This window comes from Gossypium arboreum, chromosome 5 (assembly GCF_025698485.1).
Source record: "Gossypium arboreum isolate Shixiya-1 chromosome 5, ASM2569848v2, whole genome shotgun sequence".
In the NCBI taxonomy this organism is placed as follows: Eukaryota; Viridiplantae; Streptophyta; class Magnoliopsida; order Malvales; family Malvaceae; genus Gossypium; species Gossypium arboreum.
Window position 1 is genome coordinate 85,850,199 of NC_069074.1, and position 18,448 is coordinate 85,868,646.

The window sequence follows — 18,448 nt, forward strand, 5'->3', positions numbered from 1 at the left end:
CTCCTATTTTGCACTCCTATTTATTTGGCCACTTTAATTTAGCCTATAGCATTTCCAAACATTTTCACATAGGTTCTATTTCATAATTTCACCGCCTTTTTCTTATGGAACAATAACTAAAATTGTCGGGTTCTATCTTAAGCTTGTGCTTTCTAGAGGCCCACTAACATAATTAAACCTATGCCAACATTCATAGGATTCCCGAAAATTGGGGCGTTACACTATTTTTATCAAAGACTTTCGTACTTGAAGAACATGGCTTCCTTTCCCTAAATTTATGGGGTAATCTAGTATAAATATGCAGCTTAAATGAAACACCCTCTCCACCTTCCCTTAGCTTATACTCTTTTGTGCAAATATTCCCTTCCATTTGATAAACAATGGCTTCTAACACTCTCAACCTCATTGCCATCCTCTCCCTTACTATCACAATCCTCTTATCTTTGTATCCTCAACCAGCCTTCTCATTCCAAATGGAAGATTTTGATGGCGAAGAAGAATACTTGCTTGATCATCCTGTCATTATCCCTAACCTTCGATCGAGAAGCCAGTTCTTAAAGACCTCGCCGACGAAAGATAAGATCAGGAAAGGTGCCGATTGTGATCCTCACCCGTCTCTAAACATATGCAAGGGCATTTCAGCAAACAACGGGACCAGTCTACTGTATTGCTGCAAAACGCATTGTCGTAACGTGCTTAGTGATCGGAACAACTACGGAAAATGCGGCAACCGGTGCAAGTTCGGGCAACGTTGCTGCAGTGGAGTTTGTACTAATGTTGCCAACAATGTCAACCACTGTGGCAAGTGTGGCAATCAGTGCTCGTCTGGAGTTCAGTGTGATAATGGATTTTGTGGTTATGCTTAGATTTAAGTATTATAATGGTTTTTATCAAAATATATTTGCCAATCGAAAAAGCTTTGTCTGGGGCCGTTTTGATTATGAATAACACTTCGTTATCTCTATGTATTTTTGTATAATTGGGGGGAGAATATATATACATTATACACATATATTATGGTGCTGTAATTGATTTTAGTCATGGTTTTATGTATGTTATACGATATTTTCTTTTAAATTTTAAGTAGACATACCTCTATTTATTTGTTAAATTTATTAGTGTGACAATTTAAAATTATAAAAATATTCGCTCTGTTTCCATGTAACGAAATATCATTGTAATAGACTTAAATTTAATAGAGAATTTAATGGTGTTAATAATTCCTAAAATTCACATCAACATTTTAATCCAAATAAAATATTTAGACTACCTAATAGCATTATAAGAATTTATTTTTTGGACTAAATTATAGAGTAAATAATTGAATATTATAATATACTTTAAGTCTCTACATTTCTTGCATATTTGAAATTTAGTCTTCATACTTTTATTTTTAAAAATTAAATCTCTCTATTTTTGAATTTAAAATCTAGATCCAATTATTAACACCATTAAATTCTTATGCTCAAATCGATGGTATGACATTTTGAAATAAAAAGAAAATACTCATTTACTAGTCATGTAACAGAAAAAAATGACATGACAATGACTTGAATTTAATAAATAAGTTTAATAGTGTTGACAACTATTAAGAGTTACATGAACATTTTAATCAAATTAATGTATTTGAGTTTATCAATGGCATATTGTAAAAATTGATGTACCAAATTATGTCAAAAGTTGAAGTATAAAGATTAAATCTTAAATTTGAGTATAGTATAAAGATCAAAATTGAAATTTAACCATTATTATAATCTTAATTTTGAGTATAGGATAGGGGCTAAACTTGAAAATTGACCATTTTCCTATATAATGCAGACAGAGATCAGAGAGAGCAAAATTGGAAGCTGCATGTCAGTCTTTAAGACTATTAAGGTATTTAAATTAGATATAACTACGTAACGTTTTAATCGAAAAGTTAACAATATTAACTATTTGGACTAATTAACAAAAATATAAAATATTTGGGCTGAACTTGCAAGGCATATGCATATATATACATATATAAGTTTTTATTATTTTTAGTAAATATTAGTTTGCTCATTTCAGAAAAATTTATAATCATTTATACAAATTAAATTAAATTAAAATAATTTTTTATAAAAATATCAGTAGGACATATGGTAAAATCTTAGTCTTGCTTTTGTAGTTAAAATTTTCACCTCCCATGTTCCAAAAATTACCCTTTTAAATAAAATGACGAATAATTGTATTAGGCATATATCGTTTTAGATCAAATTATGCTTATGGTCTCTCTACTATGTTTAAATTTGAAATTAAGTGTCTATTCTTTAATTTGATAAAATTTGGTTCCACTACGTAATATCATTAGTTGAAAATTTGAAATAGTTGACACCTTTAATTATTCTGATCAAAATGTTGAGGATATTTTTTTCTTAAAAATAACTATTTCAACTTCATGTAAATAATTGAACCCCCCAAAAAAAAACTCCATGTAAATAAAGATATATAGTGTTGGAAAGGTGCTTTTAAGAAAAATCACGTAATCATTTTAATCGATATAGCTAGGGATGTTAATTATTTGGGTAACTAATGCCATTATAAAGGTAGATGATCGAATTATGTCAAATGAAAATATAAAGACTAAATCTCAAAAGTGAGCATAATAGAGAGATCAGAACTACAATTTTATTATTATCTCATAATGACTAAAAAAATAGTCATGTCATTAGTTAGTCCAAATTATTATCACCCTTAATATTTTTGGTAGCTTATGTGAATTTTTGTAACAATTATTCCAATTTATTATGCTAAAATTTTTAATAGAATAATATTTAAAATAGATTAAAAAGTTAATCTTAATTATTTTGGACTATCTAATGTTATTGTAAAAAGTAGAGAATCAAATTATGTCAAATTAAAATACAAAGATTAAATCTTAAATATGAGTATAATAGAGGACCAAAATAAAAATTTACCATTAGAATTATAATGGCAAAAATAAAAATAACTGGACCCTACCTTTTATATAGAATTATATAGATAGGTAGAATGATTTAGCATATTTTGAGTCTTTGAAATGAAATGCACCTAGTCATGGCTGGTACATGTATTTCGTGCGCCTCCTATTAGCAACACACAGTATCCATGAAAATCGTCGTCTTATTGGGCGTCCTTCATGAACGAAAATCATAAGAATGAACCAAAAATGTTACCATGCATTATGCATTATAAATTGCTTTCTTCTTCTTCTTCTTCCAAATGTTACCATGGTCTCATATGCATACTTGATTAAACCATGTATACCCGCCTAGCACTTCGCCACCTTGACTTTTGACATGCATTACTTTGCATAAAATCGATTTTTCTTTATTTTAAATTTTTTATTTTTATGAATTTTTAATAATTTTTAAATATATGTAAAGAAAATAATGTTTTTTTTATTCTTTTTACTGTATGACTATTTTTAATGGATTATCTTTTTAAATAAATTTAACGATTGGAAAAAAATAGTTTAAATACTACTTATAATTAGAAAATTATTTAGGCACCAAAAGTGAAAAATGACAAAATTTAGATACCAATTTACTAGTTAAGACCCTTTTTAGAAATAGACTTATCAATTTAGCTAAAGGTTTGACTAACGAAAATACTGATTTAAAAAAAAAAGTAGTTTATTTAGGTATCAAAATGTAAAAAAGGGTATAACTTAGTTACCAATTTAAGGTTAAACTTTGTTTTCAATGCAAGTTCAAATTTGGTGCATTATGAAATTCGAAACTTGTCAACTTTTTCCCCCTCATGGTGCATCTTTTATTAAGGTAGCCTAATGCTTTATTTGTTTGCATGTGTGACTTGTGACAATGTTTGAGACGAATTCCCTACCTTGCGAGCCTCCGTTTATTGCGTAACTCCATAGCACATGCATCTTGTTTCAGTATCAGAAATATCTCATAAATCAGAAGTGGAATTTTAATATATGTCATATTTTAGATTTGGATCACCGAGATAACTCATTTATTTGTTGTGGAGAATCAAAAAGAAGCATCAAGACATTTCATATATTAGTTTGGAGCATCATATCTCTTTAGGGGTGAATAGAACTCGACTTGAATAGACAAGTTGATTTTTCGTTCAAATTTCAAGTTAATTAGATTTAGTTTTCAATTTCCTGAATCAACTCAAATAAATAAATTAAGTTTTTGAGTTCAAATCGAGTTAAAATTTACAATTTGCTTAACTAGAATAATTAGTATAAATAATTGTTGTAATTGCCCAATAGGTTGTTGTCAATTTCATATAACTAAATTACTTTGGTTTTCTCTTCTTCTTCTTTTTTTAAGAGTTTTCAAGTATTATGGTCTCAAATTTATCTGCTATAACGTGGAATTAGGTCATTTTGTCAATAAGTTCTTAATTTGGCCTTTTAAAAAGAACTCAAACATATTTATTCAATTTGACTCGACTCGACTTGAATTTCATTTCAACTGACTTGATTCGAAAAAATTCAAATAAGCTAGGATGATAAATTAGAGAGAGAGAGAGAGAGAGAGAGAGAGAGAGAGAGAGAGAGAGAGAGAGAGAGAGAGAGAGGGGAGGGAGGAGGGGAGAGAGAGAGATGCATGGGTGTTTGGATTTAGTGCCCTTAGTGTAGTATTTCATCTATATGTATTTTTTGAACAAATTGGTTTAATAGAATATTCATCAATTTCATTAATACATTCAATATCTTGTCCTCAATGATTTTTGTATGTAAAGCAAAACTAAAACAAATATTGACTCATTTATTACCTAATGTTTAACTGATACTAAACAGTATTACGTGGTTAGATCATAATACAAAAATAAACATTATTTTTATTTTACTAGTTCAACCAGGATTTTTCCATCTCTCCCTATAAATATATGGCACTAGTAGGGCTTTAATCACACCAAAACAAACAAAACACACACACACACACAAAAGTTTAACATAAGTTTTCAATATTGTTATTCTGGCATAAAGTAGTGGTAATTTATTTTTTATCTTTCGTAAGTTGATATGTCAAATTAGGCTCCCCATTATACTCAACGAGCTTGTTTTCGAGCAATTTAGAGGTCTTTATCGTATTTTTAGTTAGTTTTAGTTCTTTGCACTAATAAGTGAATTAGTGTGCATTTTATGCTATTTTGAGAACCGATATGGCCAATTGGCATCTAGGGTATCTAACAAGGTGGTGAGTGATCAAGGAGTCCACGATGACCCGAACGGAGTGAGAAAATCACCGGGAAAGGAGGAATCGCGATATCAAAGCATGGAAGTTATGATATCCCTAACAGTGTTGAAAACAAGGAAGATTGAGTCATTAATAGTGGTGTTGCGATACCCAAAACTTTCAAGGACCCCTATTTCAAAACTGTTGTGGATATCGTGATACCAAGCTCTGGCTCGCGATATCACTATCAAAGGGAGACAAAAAAAAATGACTACAAAGGTAGTCATTGTCCAAGATGTCCCTCAACCAAAATTAGTGTGAAGCCCCAAAATTAGTATTTGTGGTTTGTTAGATTTTACCATTAGCAAGTAGCTATTTGTGGTTTTAATTATGTGTTTAGGGGCTTGGGTTCAAATCTCAAATCTCAAAATTCAATTATTTTTATTTTTAGGCCTATCTTTGTGCATTGGGCTTAAATGTTATTTTCAGTTGACTCATGTTAGAATGAGTTTGTTGGTTTGGGTGGTAAGGTGTTTGCTAGGTTACTTTGTGGTCTTGTGTACAATTCCTTGTGTGAGTAGATTGGTAATATTTTTTGCTATTTTTTATTGGGTTGATCATTCTATAAGTCTCTTCCTTTTTGCGTATGGCATTGCCACTCCTTTTGGCAGCATCTACTAATTCGAAACTTAATTTGAAAGCCATATTTTGACCCGGATGTTTTCGGGATGCCCCTAATAACCAACGAATGGCAAGTGCTTTTCCTTGTGTGGATCTTATTTTAATGGAAACTTGATGAGTTACTCTATGTATTGCTTGACGTAAAACAGATAGTGGATTTGTTTCTGTCTTTTGTTGAATATTTTTCAAGGCTCGATAGATAATTTAATAAGCCAATGATTTTTTTCTGTGTTTCAAAATACGGTTAACCAACATGTTAACTAATCGATTACGATAAATTGGATCAAATTTTGCGGTTTTTTCTTCTGTAGTATCTCGATGTGACATGAGCGTGAAAGGGGTTCAAGAATCCATTTTCTTTTTATAAGCGATAAAATAATTTATTTTGGATTTTTTACCCCATATTGTAGGGTGGATCTTAAAAGATTGAAAGATCTCCCTCCAAGCCATACATACGACTTTCATCGAATATGATTTTCCTCAGAATTCCATATGTATCTATGAGATCGAGTATGGAATTCTGTTTACCACTTTAAATTGAGTATTCGTTTCCCTCCCTTTTCTGCTAGGATTGGAAATCTCACTTTAAATTGAGTATTCGTTTCCCTCCCTTTTCTGCTAGGATTGGGAATCCTATATTTTACATATCCTTACGATTGAGTCCTTGGGTTTTCGAAATAGTGTAAAAAGAAATGTTTCGAATCATTGCTATTTGATCCGAACCTATTTTAAAAGAGTCGAGGCATTTCAAATTGTTTGTTGACATGGACAAAGTCAGGGAAAACCTTTGAAATTATTTAAATATTGAACATTGGACATATAATAGTTCCGAATCGAATCTCTTTAGAAAGAAGATCTTTTGTCTCATGGTAGCCTGCTCCAGTCCCATTACGAAACTTTCATTATTGGGTTAGCCATACACTTTACAAGTTTCTAGTGATTCACATGGCATCATCAAATGATACAAGTCTTGGATAAGAATCTAGAACGCAGTAGAATGCCCTTGTTGGCGATCCTTTACTCCAGCAGCATTTAGGGTTCCTCGAACAATGTGATATCTCACACCGGGTAAATCCTTAACTCTTCCTCCTCTTACTAAGACTACAAAATGTTCTTGTAAATTATGGCCAATACCAAGTATATAAGTAGTGATTTCAAACCTAGAGTTAATTGTGCTCTGGCAACTTTACATAAGGTAGAGTTTGGTTTTTTGGGGGTGATAGTGGAAAAGTTGATAGATAAGTCACCCTTACTGCCACTCTACAGAACTGTACATGAGATTTTCACCTCATACGGCTTTTCGTTCAATTATTTCGAAGTCATTGGGCATTTTCCTCGTTTGAGAATTTACTCTCTTCTTCCATTCTATCCCAAAGAGTAACTAGGACAAATTCAGTCACGTTTTCATGTTCCAATTAAACGTTTTCCATTTTTCATTATTCTCAAAAGAGAAGATTTTTTTACCAAACATTTGCAGATCCAATCAAATTATCTTGTAATAAGAAAAAGAGATCTTTCTCGATCAATTCCTTTGCCCTTCATTCTTCAAGAATTAGAAATATCCTTTTCAAGTTTGAATTTGTTCATTTGGAATCTGGGTTCTTCTACTTCATTTTTATTTACTTATTTATTATTTTTATTATTTTCCCTATTTTTTATTTTTTTTATAATAAATACCCTATTTGGTGTGTTGGGTTGGTCGGATATGTGTGTAGCGGCTGGGATTAAAAAAATTACATCTGTTCTGTTCCCTTATGTATCTTATTATAGTTTGATTTGATATCTGTCTGTATGGTTTTGATTCGTAAATGAATGAGTTGTTTCCTAAGTCTAAATCACCATTTGCACTTGGGCATCTACTAGTTTAATCAACAGACTATTGAATATGTATATAGTTGGTTTCTTTATGAGATATTAATTCATTTTGTTGTTGTAACGCCCAAAAAAAAATCTCTTATATATTTATTTTTGTGTGTTTGTGACACAACAATGTATTTGCTTCAGTGGTTATGTGTTTTGTGAGTGTCTGAGAAGTCTTGGGTTCAAGCCTTGTCTTGAGCTAAATTTTTGTTTTAATTGAATAAAGCCTTGCTTTTGTGCAGTAGGCTTATAGTTAAAAGTTGGTAAAAATATGTCAGAATGAGCCTGTTGGTCTGGTGGTTAAGTAAAGTGTCAGTGTGCTAAGGGTCTTGAGTTTGAATCCCTGTACGTGCAATGGGGAGTTTTTTGTACTTGTGCCGTGAAAGAGTTTGAAATATGGTAAAATACTGAGTGTTTGAGATGTGTGAGAGGTTGTGGACGGTTTTTGGGATGTTTGAGTTGTAGTAGGGAAATGTGGGAGTAAATTTAGGGATTAAGGAGGAAAGATTTTAGAAATTGTGATCAGATTGTGTAACTTCCTGAAAACTTTTTCTTTTCTTTTGTTCCATTCTCAAAATATCAATTTTTCTTTTGGGTATTTTGACGTTTCCTCCTTTCCATCACTCTCACACCGAATTTTCCTTCTTCTCATTGCTACTATTTTTGTTTTTCCTTCCCTTTCTCTTCTTCGATTCCGTTTTCAATCCGCTTTGATTGCACAATGTAGTTCTGCGCATTCGGTAAGTTGGGTGTTTTTGTTTCTTTTTCTTAACTATTTTTTTGATTTTATTAAGAGGGGTTCAGCTAGTTTTAGGTGTTAATCGAGAGGCTGAACAGTGGTCTTCGATGATTTAAGTGTATAACATTTCTATTGATCGACCGAAGGTAAGGGATTTTTATGATTATAGTTGGTATACCTCACCGAATTTTGATAAATTATCGATTAAAAGTGACTGATTGGAGGTTACTATCGTCTTGACAGCAAGGAATCGTTGAAACGATGTCCCTATTTTATGGAGTTTTAGTTTATTCATTTAGGGTTTCAAAGTAAGTATCGTGCGATTGAGTTGTAAGTATAATTGGCTTTATGTTGTTGTGCTAATCATGAGTTGAGACTAACGATTAAGTTGAAATGTTCAATTTCAAGGTACTACTGGTCTCGAAAGTGTTTTGCTGCGGAACCATAAAAGGTGTGTAACCATAACACTGTAGATGGAAATCGGCGAAAAGCCGAAAACTGTGGTAGGCCGTGTGATGGAACACGGGCGTGTGATCGACAAGGTAGGCCGTGTGCAACACACGGGCCGAACCAAACTGGGCTGTGTGGGCTATACGGGTATGTGGAATTTTTGGGCCAGGCCGTGTGATCCACACAGCCAAGGCCATGTGGGCTACATGGGCGTGTGGGCCCACACAAGCAGACAACATAGGCATGTGGGCCTATTTTCACTGTTTAGTTGCTAAGATTGCACGGGTCGCCCGAGTCGACTGTGGACCTACTGCAGGGTCAGTAAGCTTACCTACACCCCTAATTAACTGAAATGACTGTATGACTGATATAATTATGCATGTTATTAAGCATGATGATATCCCATTGATTTGATATTGTATGCACTGGTTATATGCTTGATATTATGTGATAGCATGCCATAACTGTATATTGCATTACATTGGGTTGGGGGTTGATATTGTTTGGAGGAAGTGCACTGAAAGACCTTGAGCCTAATTTACTGGCAGCTCAGCTACAAACTACTGTCTAGTGCAGCATTCGATACTTTTTAGAGTGTAAGGATAGGTGGGTTGATTATATCCTCACATGGAGTGTAAGGTTGGACGGAGATGGTGTGTAGAGGCTGGTTTGGTAGGATTTTGTGACCGCATATTCGCACTATTTACTGTTACTGCAATGGGCCAAATCCCTACTGATTACTAATATTGTGATGGGCAAATGTCCTACTGCATGACTGCTTATGTTCTGAAATGGGCTAAAGCCTGAACTGGTACTGCTCTTGAAAAGGGCTTAGGCACAAACTGTTAATATTTGCATACTGACTGATTGCTAGTGTGGGGATTACACACTGAGTTTTCGTAAACTTACCCTTCTGATTTATCTGTACAGGTAATCCTCAGACTTAGGTAGATCAGAGCGGCGGAGGACTCAGCAATGTCCACACGCCCCTTTTTTACATTGTTTCGTACTTAATTAGATTTTTAAAGTTTTATTTGGGGCATTTTACTGTAATAATGACCTCTATGGATTTTTGCTTTAAATTTGGATTTTATATTGCTTTATTTTTTATATCTACTAGAGGTAGGTAAAACACGAGGTTTTTTTTAAAGAAAAGCATGTGTTTTAGCAAAATACCTACAAGGACACAAATAGTTTTAAAAAGCTTCCGTAACGTATAATGTTTTGAAAACTAACGATTGAATAAAAACCACGACTTTGGAATTAATAAAAGATAATGATGAGTTCTAAATGGAAAATTTTTAAGCAAAGTTACAGTTTTTCAACATAAGCTACAATTTTCAAGCACACTACCATGTGACGCTAGATTCGGCCATAACGTCCAGGTCGGGTTTGGGGTGTTACATAAATCACAAACTTAGACAGGTCGGCTGATGGGGAGCTCGGTTTCACTGTTTTAAAATGTTTAGTACTACTAGTATTGTTAGTTGTTTTTCGTATTTTCAATTTAGTTGGACGATAAACCTCAAACTACTTGCCTTATATTTCTTTAAATCTTATATGACTCTGAAGGATTTTAAAGCTAAGTTATGAAGTTACTTTATTATTATTATTATAGTTCGTTGTAGCCCTCCAAGCTTGGCCTTGTCATCTAGGCCGGGTATGGATTGTTTCATTCCTTTATAATATTTAGCAATGCCAACAATGTTAAAATTTGGCCCACACGAGGTTAAAACACTCGCAATTAATTTTATTTTTAAATTTCATTGTGTACTTGCTCGATCTGATAGGATTGAAAAAGTTCTTTCATCTATCAAAACTAGTGTTTTAAAAATTATACTGGATCAGTCAATTGGATATGAAATCGGTCCAAAGTTAGGAGTCGAATTGGTTGACTCGCAAGTCAATACAAATAAGTTGAACCAAGCTAAAGAAACCAATTAAATTGATTCTCTCTATTTTTTAATTTTTATGAAATTTTAATGTTTTAAATTTAGATAAAGAAAATAATATCTTTTTATCTTTTTTTTAAACATGAAAACTTTTAATTGATAATTTTTTTTCAAAATAGGCTTAACAGTTTGTCTAACAATAAAGGCACCAACTTGGGGAAAGTATAGTTTAGGTAGTACTTTTAACCAAAAAAATGTTTAGGTACCAAAATGTGAAAAAATGACAAAGTCTAGGTACCAACTTATGAGTTAAGCCTATTTCTAAAATGAAAAATAGATTTAACGGTTTGACTAACAAAAGTATCAACTTAAAAAAACAAAAATATTTTATGCACCATTTGTAACAAAAAATTAAATACTAAGATGGAAAAAATGTATAATTTAAAAATTAATTGATGAATTAAGTCTATTCAAAATAATGGTATTTTAGATAGTGAAGCTATTGAAAATTTAAAATGATAAATTATTTTTATCATTATATATAAATACCATAATTTCTTTTTAAATAAAATAAAAAGAATATACTTTAAATATCATTATGTCTTCTTTCAAGAATCATTCTATTCTAAAAATAAAAATAAAATAAATAAACCAAAAAAGTGAGACCAATAACTCCAATGATATTTTTAAATAAAATAACAAAAAGTTTTAAAGAGTAAGACCTGATGAAACACTATATATAATTTAATCAGTTAAATTTTATTATTAATTTTTATTACGTTGTATATTTAATTTTTATTTTTAATTGTAATCTTTAATTTTTGAATTTTAAAATTTTATCGGGTAATAATTAAATTTATTAAGTTAAATTATACTATTTCTAAAAGGGTTAATGCACTATTTGCCCTCAGAAATTACACTCAATTATCACTTTAGTACTTAAGTACTTAAAGAATTTTTGTACCAATTTTGTACATGGAGTTTCTAACTATGAATCACTTCGCCTCAATTGTTAACTGCATTAAAAGAAAAATGTGGCGTGCTCTCAGCATATTACATTGCCCAATTCTTATTTTCTTAAAATAAATTTTAAAAATAAAAAATAACAAAAATTGAGAAAAATTCTAAATTTTTAAAAATAAAAATATGAAAATTTATAGAAAATTCTCAAAATTGAAAACTATTTAAATTTGTTTTAAAAATACATAAAATACAAAAAAATTCAAAGAAAACAAAAATAAAATAAAATTTTAACAGATAAAAAAATGGAAATTTATATAAAATTTTCAAAATTAAAAAAACATATTTCTCTTTTTAAAAATAGATAAAATACGAAAAAAAAGAAAAAACACAAAAGAATTTCAAAAAATCAGAAAAATCTTTAAAAATTAAAATCAGAAAAAAAATTACTTTTAATTTTTAAAATACATAAGATATAAAAAACTTTTATTTGGAGATAAATACGGAAGGTTTCATTGTTTTATACAAATATCTTAACTCTCTTTACTAATTTTTAGATTTCTCTTCACTTTTTTTTTTTGTATTTTCACTCTTCATATTATAGTTTTTTTAAATAATATACTTTTAAAGTTTCTTCAAATTATATATATTTTACTTTTTAATTTTTTTTAGATTTTAAAAAACTTTATTGATATCATTATGTCTTCTAACAACAATCACTTTTTCCTTCTAAAAATAAAAATAAAAATAAAATAAATCAACAAAAGAAAAAGAAGTGAAACCAACACCTCCAAATAAAGCGGATGTCTTCGTCTTTTACTAATTAAGGATTTCTTTTTTGAAGTAAAAGGCTGGAACTTTATTAAAATTAAAACACCATCATACAAAAGAAAAAGTTCCTATACACCAGAAAAAGAAAAGAAGAACACAACCAAAAAAAAAACCTTAAATCCAGCCAACATCTGAGCTTCCCTCTCCCAACAGAGTAACAACATAGTGATGAATGAAGCTCTTCAAAAGAATTGTCCATCCAGCATCCTGACCACCCAATCGAACCAACAGAGACTTGTCGCCATGAACTCTGACTTCGAGATGTTATTGTGGTTGGACAGATGTCAGATCAGGGGCGAATTTAGGAGGGTTGGCAGGGGCCCGACCCCCCTAAAATGTAAAATTTTTATTTAGGTCCTTAAATTTTAAAAAAATTAATTAGTAAAGGTAAAATTGCACTTTGGCCCATCTAAAATTATAAAAATTTGATTTAATCCTTTAAAATTTATAAAGATATAGACTATAAAAAATGATAGAAACTTAGTAAAATAGAAAATTCTTAAAGAAGGAAAGAAGTAACTAACAGAGGTATTTTCTGTAAAGCTTGACTTATATTCAGTACTGCATACATGACTTATATATAGAAGGAATAAGCCTAACTACTGCTAACAACTCTTTAACAAATACTAACTTTGTTAACTTCTTAACCATCTGACTTATCACTATAACATTCACCCAGCTTCCTCAAGTGGTAACACCCAAAGAAGATTACGAAATCGACTAAACATAGACACTGATAATGGTTTAATGAGAATATCCATCACCTGGTCACAGGCTGGAACTTCACCAACAACCAAGTCTCCACTAGCCACCTTTTCGCGAACAAAAAATAGATCAAGCTCAACATGTTTAAACTTGGAGTGAAAAACCGGATTAGCTGCAACAACCACAACACTAGAATTATCACACTACACTGTCGGTAGATCAACTGAATTGACATTTAGTTCTGCTAATAGTGAGACCAGCCAAGTAATATCACTAGTGGCCGCTGTGAAACTGCAATACTCTGCTTCAGCCGTAAAGCTAGAAACAACTGGCTGTTTCTTAGAACACCATGATATAGGGGTATGACCAAAATATACACAGTACACCATAGTAGACCTCCGATCATCAAAATCAAGACCCCAATTGGCATCAGCATAACTGACCAAAGATAGGTGACCAGACCGGCGAAAAACCAGCCCATGAGAAAAAGTACCATGTAGATATCGCAGAATTCATTTTAACGGTACCATATGGGAAGTAATGGGAGCATGCATGAATTGACACACCCGATTAACAGCATATACAATGTCTGGGCAAGTTAGTACAACATACTGAAGTGCTCCAGCAAGACTGTGATATTTAGTTGGATCAGCCAGTAGCTCACCCTCATTTTTGGACAACATAGATGAACTCACCATTGGCGTATGAACACTTTTGGCATTAGACATAGAACCCCGATCAAGAAGCTCTCAAATGTATTTGCGCTAAAATAAGTGAAAACTACCAGAGGAAGATCGACTTACTTCAATTCCCAAAAAATAATGGAGATCACCCATATCCTTTAAAGCAAACTTGTTACGTAATTGCTTAACAAAACAATTAATTGCGTCAGATAAATTGCCAGTGATAACAATGTCATCTACATAGACAAGCACATAAAGAGTAAACTCGGAGGAAGATTGAACAAACGAAGAAGCATCCAATTTAGAGAGGACAAACCCAGTAGAAATAAAAAACTGCTTTAATTTGTTAAACTAGGCACGAGGAGCTTGCCGTAAGCCATACAAAGCTTTTGTCAAACGACACACAAGTTTCTCACCATTTGGACCAGATTGAACATAACCAAGGGGTTGCTGCATGAAAACTTCATCAGTCAGGTCTCCATTCAAAAAGGCATTATTGACATCAACTTGTCATAGGGGCCATCCTTTAGTCATAGCAATAGACAAAATGGCTCGTATAGTGGCAGGTTTTATAACTAGACTGAACGTTTCCTTGAAATCACAGCAAGAAACCTGGGAACAACCCTTGGCTACTAACCGAGCCTTTCATCGAGCAATCGTCCCATCAGCATTTTTCTTTACTTTAAACAGCCACTTGCATCCAATTGCTTTACGGCCAGAAAGAAGAGTAGTAAGTTCCCACGTAGAGTTAGCGATTAAGGCATCAAATTCAACTTGAATCGCTAGGCGCCAGTCTGGATGAGCAAGTGCCTCATCAACAGAATTGGGCTCTGACTCAACTTTATCCATAGTCAAAGCCTTTGGTTTAAACACCCCAGCCTTAGACCTAATAACCATAGCATGAGTGTTAGTAGTTGAAATAGTAGGACCAGAAACTTGCTCAGGAGGAAACTGAAAAACTTCAGTAGATGAAAAGTCGTCCTGTGCACCAGACCCCGATTCATGCATCGAACTGACTAGAAGATTTTGTGGAGGACTACATAAAGCTGATTGAGGCATCAGACGATTCTGATTAGCCAGAGAGACCCCAGTGTCAGAAATTCTACTAGGCTCCATAGAGTTGAAATAGCGCATAACAGGAACATATGTAGTAGTACCCGGAGAAGGAGGATCACCGGATGTAGAAGAGATAGAAAACAAAAATCGAGACTCATCAAAGACAACATGTCGAGAGACAATTACCTTACCATCTGGTGTTAAATAGTAATAACCTTTATGTTGCGAACTGTACCCAAGAAAAGTAGATAGTTGTGAGCGAAAATCAGGCTTATGATTAACAAAAGGTCATAAGTGCGGAAAACAAAAACAACCAAATACCCGAAGATGATCATAGGTTGGTTCATGACCAAACAGACTTTGATACGAGGATTTACCCTTTAGAACCGGAGTGGGTAGTTGATTAATGAGATGAACCGCATTGCAGAAAGCATAGCCCCAGTAAGTTATAGGTAAATTAGCTTGAGCCAGAAGAATGAGAGCAGTCTCTACAATGTGTCGATGTTTACGCTCAGCAACACCATTTTGTTCAGAGGTGTGAGGACAGGTAATTCAATGAAGAATCCCATGACTTGCTAGAACAGAAGCAAAAGTACGAAACTCACCACCCAATCACTCTGGAATTTTTTGATAGGCTTCCCAGACTGAGTAAGTATCATTTTTTGAAATTGTAGAAAACAATCCACTGCTTGAAATTTGCGTTTTAACAAATAAACCTAGGTAAATTAACTACTCATGTCAATGAACAAAACATAATACAAATTCCCTTCACAAAGAACATATGTTGGTCCCCACAAATCAGAAACAACCAATTCAAACAATTCAGCATATTCAGTACTAGATTGTGACAAAGGCAATTTATGAGATTTGCCTTTTTGACATGCTACACAAACATTATCAAGATATCTTTTATTGAAAGTAAACTGACACTGATCAAGAACTGTCCTTACAATAGTAGGAGAAGGATGACCAAGCTTTTATGCCACAAAGTAAAAACATCATCATCAGCGGTAACTGAAGGGCATAGAACAACCGATTCTGCTAAAAAATGATAAAGTCCATCTCTAACTTGGCCTCGCATCAAGATTTCCTGTGTCTGGATGTCCTTAATCACACAATAAGACAGATGGAATTCAAAAAATACATTGTTTTCAGTAGCAAATTTAGACACGGATAGCAAATTTTTCCAGATGCTTGGAACACATAAAACATTCGATAGATAAATTAATTTCTTATGTATAGGTATAGTTGTAATCCCAATGGAGGAAATCTTAGTGGAAACTTCATTACCTATTAGAACAGAGGAATTACTTGTATATGGATTGGAGGTATGTAAATTGGATGCATTTTGACATACATGGTAAGTAGCCCCTGAATCTGGGCACCAAGACATGCTCCCTACCAACAATGGAACATAAGAATCAGTATTATTAAAATTCAAACAATAGGCAGTGGCATCGAAATAGTCAGAGGCATGCAAGTCAGAAAGCCAAAAGGTACTCCAATAAATTGAGACGAGTCATATTGAGACGAGTCAACATCAAACACACGAGCTCGGGGTTTTGTTTGCCACGGAACCTCAAGGGCAGTAGTCGGCAAAGGCCTATTAAGATGAACACAATTAGCATTGGGCCTGGAAGAATATTGGCCATCATTCAAATGAGGCCTAACAAAGCTACTAGGCCTAAAGTTGTAGCCGGCACCACTCGGCCCACGAGCATTAGCGTCCATGCCCGTTTCACAATCATCATAACATGGGCCCATGGAGTGAAAAACAAACCGTCCACTACCATGCCCATATGACACATCAGCATTCGGCCTAGTACCATGTGATACAAACACGTGCAGCCCAAATGGCACATTTAGTGCATGCGGCCCACGTGGGGCCATATTCCCTATACCCATATTCAGTTTAATAGATGAAGGCAAACACTAATTTTGACCGGATTTGTAATTTTGACCATAGTCATTTGAAAAACCAGACACGAGCCCTCCTTGGTGCGCCACCACCGGCGACTGCTCATCACAGTGGTACTTGTAATAACAACGTTGAGCAAAATGACCATACCGACTACAGATTTGGCATTGAGCGGCTGGGATCCTTCCACAAAATTATCAGCAACTACCACATCTTAAAGATATCTACTTTGTCAAGTCTCGCACTCAAGCAGCACATTAACAAGATGTTGAAAAGGCAACAGGGCCAAAGAAAGCGAGGCAGAAGACACGATTCCCTCAAAATTAGAAGAGAGACCCGCAAGCAAAACCGTCAATCTTTCGGCCTCTAAAATCGGAGAACCAGACGCTGTAAGAAGAGCACACAGACCTTTGATTTTGTCAACGTAAGATCGGATAGATCGACTACCTTTCTTAAGCGAATAAAGTTCATGACGAAGTTTAGATTTCTTTGTACTCTTGTCAGCCAGAAATAAGCTATTCGCCTTGAGCCACACATCGTTCGCGGTCTGGACATCCGTGAAGGGGGACAGAAATGAAGGACTGATGGTAGAGAGCAGCCATAAAGTGAGAAGGTTGTTTTCTTGATTAAAAGTCGAGGCAAACAGATTTGCAGTAAGAGTGCCATCAGAAGCTTGAACGAGCCTTGTCGGAGCAGTCAAAGTGCCATCAAGAAATCCAAGCAAATCGTAACCAGCAAGAATAAAACGGACCTCCTGTTGCCACTGAATGAAAGAACCCTCATCAAGTTTAACAACCTCATGTCGAGGAAAAGAAGTAACGATCTGATCACCGGTGAACACAGAGCCACCAGGTTCAACAAAGTCAGAGTCGGTAGAGTGCATGATAGCCATGCTCGAGAATCACCGAGCGACTGATACCATGGTAGAAACTTAGTAAAATAGAAAATTCTTAAAGAAGGAAAGAAGTAACTAATAGAGGTATTATTCTGTAAAGCTTGACTTATATTCATTATTGTATACATGACTTATATATAGAAGGAATAAGCCTAACTGTTGCTAACAACTCTTTAACAAATACCAACTTTGTTAACTTCCTAACCACTTGACTTATCACTATAACAAAAAATTAAAATTTCATTCGGCCCCTCTAAAAATTTGTTCTGGCTTCGCCCTTGTGTCTGATCAGCCGCCATCTTCCCAGCCACCCGATCATGAACAACAACAGGGCCATCCTCCAACCACTAAAAAGCAGCTCAACAACAGAAACCCCTCTTAATCCATGATATGAGCAACATTGTTTCCTTCTCTGTAAATATGTTGGTATCTGCAAGTAGTGAATTCCTTTGCAAGTTGTTGAGCCTCTAGAACATATGAAGTAATATCTGAGCGATCAAGGCAAGAAGAGCGAAGTTTCCTAATAACCACTAGAGAGTCCCTTTCGATCTCCATCGAACCAAACCCCAAACCCTTGCGAACCAAGCTCTTCTACACTTACCCATGCCTCCGCTGCCAAAGG

General features: G+C 33.7%; 1 protein-coding gene across 1 annotated transcript; it reads left to right on the top strand.

Moving 5' to 3' along the window:
- The first annotated feature begins 327 nt into the window (after window positions 1–327).
- LOC108458793 (protein GRIM REAPER-like) lies at window positions 328–1,143 on the top strand. Its single transcript, XM_017758189.2, has one exon. The coding sequence runs from the start codon at window positions 381–383 to the stop codon at window positions 864–866; it is 486 nt and encodes a 161-aa protein (XP_017613678.1). The 5' UTR covers window positions 328–380; the 3' UTR covers window positions 867–1,143.
- The last annotated feature ends 17,305 nt before the right edge of the window (window positions 1,144–18,448 follow it).

Coding starts and splice junctions, on each gene's coding strand:
- LOC108458793 (XM_017758189.2), top strand. CDS start 381: ATGGCTTCTAACACTCTCAACCTCATTGCCATCCTCTCCCTTACTATC.